Source organism: Marmota marmota, unplaced genomic scaffold (assembly GCF_001458135.2).
Source record: "Marmota marmota marmota unplaced genomic scaffold, marMar, whole genome shotgun sequence".
NCBI lineage: Eukaryota > Metazoa > Chordata > Mammalia > Rodentia > Sciuridae > Marmota > Marmota marmota.
In genome coordinates this window covers 10,711,126-10,718,121 of record NW_026000222.1, presented here as the reverse complement: position 1 = coordinate 10,718,121, position 6,996 = coordinate 10,711,126, and the positions used below count along the sequence as shown (strand labels likewise).

Here is a 6,996-nt window from a genome sequence, read left to right as displayed (position 1 = left end):
GCTTTGGGGGATGCATGCTTTTGCTTTGCTGTCCTTTAATAAGTCTTTGCTTGTGGCTTTCTTGTTTGCTCTTTTCTTTTTCTTTTTTGTACTAGGGATTGGACCCAGGGGCACTTAACCAAGAGCCACATCCTCAGACCTTTTTATTTTTTAGTTTGAGACCGTCTCACTAAGTTGCTGAGGCTAGCCTTGAACTTGCCATCCTCCTGCCTCAGTCTCCCGAGTCTCTGGGATTACAGGGTGCATCACTGTGCCCAGCTTTGTGCTTTGTTTCAACACAAAATTCTTTTCAGCAGCATAAATCAAGAACATGCCCAGTAGGAGTTGAGATCCTGTGCCACTTGGAGGGACTGCCTTGGACTCCTCTTGTGACAGAAAGCAAGCAAAATATGCCACCTGAAAATGTGGCTCTTTTACATAAAAATTAATTCTAAGCTGAAGGCACCTAAAAAGCAACAAGTTCAGCAAAAAAAAGCTTCCTTTGCCCTCCGCCTTTGCTGCTGGTAGGCAGGATATAAATTCTTTAGAGGAGACAACTATAAACTCTTATCAACCCAGAGATGGCAAGAGCACAATCTACAAACAAATCTACCCTATCACTTATGTCTTGTAAATTTATCTTCCTTGCTTCACTGCCCTGGGAAGCCTAAAACTGCTTTCCTTTGTCCTGTCATTTCTCTACAAATGTATTGTTCATTTTGAAGCTGCCATATGAGCTGAAGTTTGAAGCCACTGCTTTGAGTTATTTTTCTTTCTCTGATATGATTTATGAATTCATTCATTAGTGAGCTGTTTTTTCTTAATCTTTCTTTTTTATTTGTTTTTTTTTTTAGTTGTAGATGGCCACAGTACCTTTATTTTATTTATTTATTTTTTTATGGTGCTGAGAATTGAACCCAGTGCCTCACACATACAAGACAAGCACTCTACCACTGAGCCCCAGCCCCAGCCCCTCTTGTTAATTTTTCTTTTTGTTAAAGAGCCCCAGCTAAAAACCTATGATGGATAAAGGTACCGTTTTGCCTCCCCTACAAGGCCAAAGCTGGAACTGGTGCACCATTTCCTAGGCTACATTCTGCTGGCCAAAGTGAATCACAGGACCAGCCCAGATTTAGAGGCCAGGAAAGGAGGCTGAGGCAGGAAGATAGCAAGTTCAAGGCCAGCCTTATTAAGAACTAGCAAGGTCCTAAGCAATCTTAGGGAGATCCTGTCTCAAAACAAAAAGGGCTGGGAAGGTGACTCAGTGGTTCAATCCCTGATACCTGATTTTTAAAAAAGAAGAAGAAAGAAAAAACAGTCATTTCTAAGTCAACCCAGAGGGCTTTGTTCATCACAGACTTCAGTGACAGGGCTTTCCTCTGTGTGTGTGTGTGTGTGTGTGTGTGTGTGAGAGAGAGAGAGAGAGAGTGTGTGTGTGTGTGTGTGTGTTTGTGTGTGTGTTATGCTCAGAGGCCAGGATGACATTGGCATTCTACAAGTTTCATTTGCTCCTGCTTGGGTCACAGATTCTTTTGATGGCTGCAATTAGTGGCCTCTGTGTGTTCTACATGCTTTGCTGTATGACTCATCCATTCTTCTCTGTCCCCCAAGGTATTCTTGTAGAAGCAAGGCATATTTAGCCAGTAACACAAGAATCTGTCTCCCCGGGATCCCAAACCAAACTTAGGCTTTACTGTTCCCCCTTGGGCACTCCCCTCTCCTTTGTCCTGAGTCTGATCTGGGTTCACCCTGAGGCTTGTCTTGAGTGCCTGCTGTGCAGGGAGCCCTGGGCCTTTATCAAGCTTGTCCAGAGTTCAGGAGAAGACACAGAGCTACTGGAGCCTCTCACAGAGATCAGGGCTCACCTGAGCCTTACCTGCAGTGCTCCACGTACAGGGAGCCAACTGGGAGCAACTGGGAGCCAGTCATCTCTGTCCTGGCACCTTGGGAGTCAGAAAAGAATGGATGATCACATGGCAAAGTGCGTGGAACAGCATAGGTCATTAATTGTGACCATCAACAGAATCTGTGACCTGAGCAGGAGCAAATGAAATTTGTCAGATGCCATGTCAGACTGGGTTCTAAGCTCCCCACCAAAACTTCTTGAACTCCACTAGGGATCAGTGTCTCCTCGTTCTTAGCCTCTGGCATCATGAACCTCTTTGCTCATCCTTCTTTGCCTACATTCCACAGTAACTGGGACTGTCTGTTCCTAGGCTGATTCCTCCTCTTGACACTGGACTCCTTATAGGAAGGGCCAGCAGGTTGCTTTTGTCTTCAGTGGTCAGCAGAGAGGGAAGGTAGTTTGGGTATGGACATACCGGCAGGAAAGGGACCAGAAGCAGGGTCCCCGATGCCCCAGCCAACTGTCTACCATACCTCTTGACATTCTCGTCCTTGAGATTTTTGTAACCAAATGCCAGGATGACTCCCTGACCTCCAGTGATCTGTGGCAGGGGCAAATGATCTGGCTTTCTGAGCCTGTGGTGAGGTTCTTTGGAATGAAGGTCCACCTTCATTCTTAATGTGGTTTCCTTGTTAGGACTATTAGCACTGAAGTCAAAGAGATGAGTTTGAATGCCAGCCCATATGCTAAGCTATGTGATCCTAGCCTTTCTGCTAGCGTGTGAATTGTGTCTCCCCCAAATATTTGGGTTGAAATCCTCACTCCTAAAGTGGGCATTAGGAGGAGGGGACTTCAGGAGGTAATTAGAGGGACCAAGATTGTGACGCCCTCATGATTTGGTTTAGAATCACTTTGGGTGACTGGTGGCAAGCATCAGTTTACAGGCCAGCTGTATGGATTGAATGAGGGGTGCTCTGCTCCTGAGTGTCTTCCCCGGGCCTTTTTATTTTGAGGCAGGCCCCAGAGAGCTGCCCTGACCCTCCCACTTGGTGAGGACAGAGCTAGAAGGCACCATCTGTGAGGAAGTGGGGCCTCAGCAGACCCTGCCAGCACCTTAATCTTGGACTTCCATCCTCCAAACTGTGACAAATTTATTTCTGTTGTTTATAAGTTACTCAACTTAAGGTAGTTTATCATAGCTGCCCAAATGGACTAAGACATTTTGTAAGTTATAGAATCTCCATTAATCTGAGGTCTTAAATGCCTTCCCACACTATTGTCAACAGCAGCAGATCCAGGCTTTATGTGACCTGACGCTTCTAAAACTGGAAGGGTCCTGAGGTATCAGCTTTGACGTCAATATCTCTGCTCTCTCCAAATAAAGAAGCAAAAAATGTCAGCTCCTCTTTGCCCCACCAATCTAAGGTTACATCTAAGATGACAATCAGGAGTCAGGGACCCCCAGAATTCCTTCTGGTGACTGACAGCAACAATGATTGGTGGCAACCATCAGAGATTCCAGACCAACTGTGTGCTTCAGTGTGATGTGTGTGGTACGGGGTTTGAACCCAGGAGAACTCTGAAATTGACCCACATTTCCAGCCCCTTTTATTTTTTTATATTGAGATAAGGTCTTGATAAGTTGCTGAGGCTCACCTGGAACTTGCAATCCAACTGCCTTAGGCTTCCCAGTACCTGGGATAACAGGTGTATGCCAGCACGTACTGGAGCCCCAGTGTGATTTAGTGTTTTGTGTGAACTCAAATCTATTTCCTTGTTCCTAGAGGTTCTGTGAACTTTTTTTTTTCCCTTTAAGCATTTACAGAGCACTTATTGCCTCCTATTTCCTGAGCTCAGTACTAAGTCTTCTGCATACCTAGTATCTTTTTAATAAGCCTTTAGCTGCCAGAGTTACGTGTTGTGGCTTAAAGGCAGGAATCTTAATCTTTCCTCCTCTAGGGCTTGACCTGGAAAGACCAAGGGAAGATAGAATCACCCCCAGAGCCTTTCTGCCTTCCAAGCTCCTGGCAAGCCCTATTAGTTACATTCACCCCATGAGCTGCCCCACCTGCCTTCCAGGCACTGATCCTGCTGCCAACCTCTTACTCTGCCATCCACTTTACCTGGCTTGCTGCCCAGCCATCTCCCCACTCCTTTCCTCCTCACTGCCTCCCTCCAGGCTTATCCAAATTTCTCTCTGGCCCAGAATTCAACACCTCTTATATACCACAGTTGTGTCTCTGGTGGTGACACTGCTTGCTTTTTCCTAAAGGAAATAAAACGGGGAGAAGATCCACCCTTTTGATAGGAGACAGGTCTGTGCAAGCCTGATTCGTAGCTTTTTTCCCTACTGCAGTTCCAGAGCAAAATCCCCCTCCCTGCTTCCTCCTCTTTTCTCACCAGATGACCTTGGACAAGTCTCTTTACTTCATGGGCTGCAAACTCTAATCTGTATCACACAGGTTAATTATCGTTTATTTTCATAAGTTGGATTTCTCCTCTCAGGGCAAATCAAAGGTTCATCGTACCTGAGCAGGGTGATGGGGAGGGGTGTGGGCTCCTGGGAGATGGGGCAGACAGACACTGATGGAAGACCACAAGACAGAGGCATCTTCTCTGATTTCTCACTAAAGATACAGGTGACAATAACCTGTGGCTTTGATGAAGTATGGCGCAGAAGGCGCGGGGAACGGAGTCCAGGGTGCATATGGGGGAGGCAGCACGAGATGATGTACAAACTTCAGGAGCCAGCTCACTGCTGTGCCCCTCCATTCCCAGCCAGAGCTAGACGTCCTTCTCAACTACTGTGTAGAGCGTCCCAAGGGAGGAAAGAATCAAGGGGAAAGAAAATGCTTGAGTAGTGCCCAAGGGAAGTGGGATGAGAGTTTTGCTTTCCGTGAAGAGCATACGTGTAGGGAAATCAGCTCCTGAAGAGGGCTCAAAGGAAAGAAAGCTGAGAATCGGGGAGAAAGACTTGGTCCTTTCCTAGTACAGGGGAGAATCCTGGACTCTCCCTGCTTCTCTGGTGGCTGACTCTACTTTCCCATGCGATGCGCCTGTCCACGTCTCTTTCTTACACGCTCCTCCGGCACCCAAACTACTGTCGCAACTAGGGTCCTCCGCTAAGGCTTGGAGTGCTCATCGGTGGGCGAAGCCCACCTGAAGCTGCTCGGGCCGCGAGGCACCACGAGGTCCAGGTTAAGGTCACGCTGCTCATCCTCAGAGTACACGGGCCGGTAGCCCAGCAGTTGCAGGGCGCCGGCGCACAGCTCCTGCACGCGCCGAATCTTGCTGAAGGGCAGCGAGTGGCGCCAGGCCTGGGAGACATTGTGTGCATCCCTAGACGTGGTCTTGAAGGCCTCTCGGCGCGCACCTGGCCCCGACCCGTGCGTGATATTGTGAATCCAGGACTCGAGCTGCGGCGTAAGGCTCAGGCCGGTGAAGGCGTAGAGTGCGCGGATCTCGCGCAGCGGCTCCCTCGCCAGGTCCTCGAAGCGCACCAGGAGGTAGCGACCCTGCAGGAAGGGCGGCGGCTTGTGCAGGGCGGCCTCAGCTATGCGCACGTGGCTGCGACACACCTCGCTCACCACGCGCAAGCGGGGGTCGGCCTCCACCCACGTGCCGTTGGTGCCCAGCACTATGCCATTATCGCGAGCCAACGCCTTGGCGGTCTGCTCTCGGGAGCGCAGCACCGCCCTTGGATCGCGCACCAGGTGCACGATGCGTAGGTTGAGCGCTGGGTCATTGAGTAGCGGGTAAAGTACCTGCAGGTTAAAAAAGCGCACCTCCTTGAGCACCACGTGGCTATAGGAGCGGCAGGCCTCCTGGGCCAGGCCGAAGGGCCGCCGCGCGCACAGTGGCTTGCACACAGCCTCACTGCTGATGGCGTCGCGACTGAAGGCGCTGCAGGCTGGGGGCGAGCACAGCGCGCGGCTCACCGCCCACTGGAAGAGGTCTGACAGGTTGCGGCGCCACGGCAGGTAGGCGTCGAACACGTCCATGTCGCACAGGAAGACAGAGCGCACCAGATCGCGAACAGCCATGTGCAGCGCTGGAGCACTGCCCTGCGACAGGGCAGCCCAGACGTGCCACGCGGGCTCCATCAGGTAGAACACGTCTGGATGCTGGCTGAAGAGCTGGCCCACGAAGGATGAGCCTGAGCGCCAAGAGGACAACACCAACACGTGCACACGCTGCTTGCCGCCGGCTGGGTACCACGGTCCTTGTCGGGAGACCAGGAAGAGCAGAAGGCAGGTCTGCGCCAGCAGGAGTGCAGTCACTACAGTGCCGGAGACGCGCGGTAGCCGCATGCCTGGGCCTGCGAGAGCCGAGCGCCAAGGTTAGGGAACGTGGCACAGACGCCCAATCCCACGTCCAAACTACTGTCCAGTTGTGGGTTGGCAGTAGCCTCAAGACTGAACCACCCGACCCGACTGGACAGAACGAGGGCTCCCAAGGCTGGTCTCAGTCCAGCGCTCTCCTGGGAATGTGAAATTAAAATACAAGCCATTCAAGCCATGACCGAGTCTAGGCTGACAGCTAAAATCTAGTGGCATAATACTGTGGGAAATCTATTTCTCCTTCTCTATCCACCTGTCTACATAGCTTGGACTATCTATCTAGAAAAGGATATATATATATATATTTCAATGTGTTTTAAAACAAAATTCCTGAATTTTGCTTAAGAACTCCTCTTAGGGAAGCATTTTTTAGGTGGCTTAACTAAAGAGCTTGATGCCATTTGGCACACCAGTGCACTAAAAGTCTCCTTCAGGTTGAATCCTGGCTCTTCCACTTTCTACCCTGTGATCTTCCACAAAACATTTAACCTCTCTGTGACTCAGCCTATCCATCTGTAAAAGGGGGATAATATTGGTACCTGGCTCTTAGGGCTTGGGGATATGATTGGAACCAGCATGGGGAGAGGGATCATGTAGTAACCCCTATAACTGAGGACTCAAACTTTCTAGGGTGAGTTCTAGAAAGGGTGCTTCTGTGCTGTATGATTTTTATTAACAAGCAAGTATACTGTTGTTAGTAAAAAATGTACAAAGGCCTGTGGATGTGGCTCAGTGGGAGAGTGCTTGCCTGGTAGGTGGGAGGCCATGGATTTGATTCCCAGCATTGCAAAAAAAAAAAAAAAAAAAAGGGGGGGGGGGGGGGGGGAAAAA

The 6,996-nt window shown here is 49.8% G+C and overlaps 1 protein-coding gene across 4 annotated transcripts in view; it reads right to left on the bottom strand.

The window, feature by feature from the left end:
• Positions 1-4,052: 4,052 nt before the first annotated feature.
• LOC107151089 (carbohydrate sulfotransferase 6) overlaps positions 4,053-6,996 on the bottom strand; it is a 14,482-nt gene continuing 11,538 nt past the window's right edge. For all 4 annotated transcript variants that reach the window (XM_048792434.1, XM_048792435.1, XM_048792436.1 and 1 more), the window contains one exon: positions 4,053-6,143. In XM_048792434.1, coding sequence (XP_048648391.1) covers positions 4,948-6,135 — 1,188 coding nt within the window. In that variant the 5' untranslated portion in view covers positions 6,136-6,143 and the 3' untranslated portion in view covers positions 4,053-4,947. The remainder of the gene's footprint in view (positions 6,144-6,996) is intronic.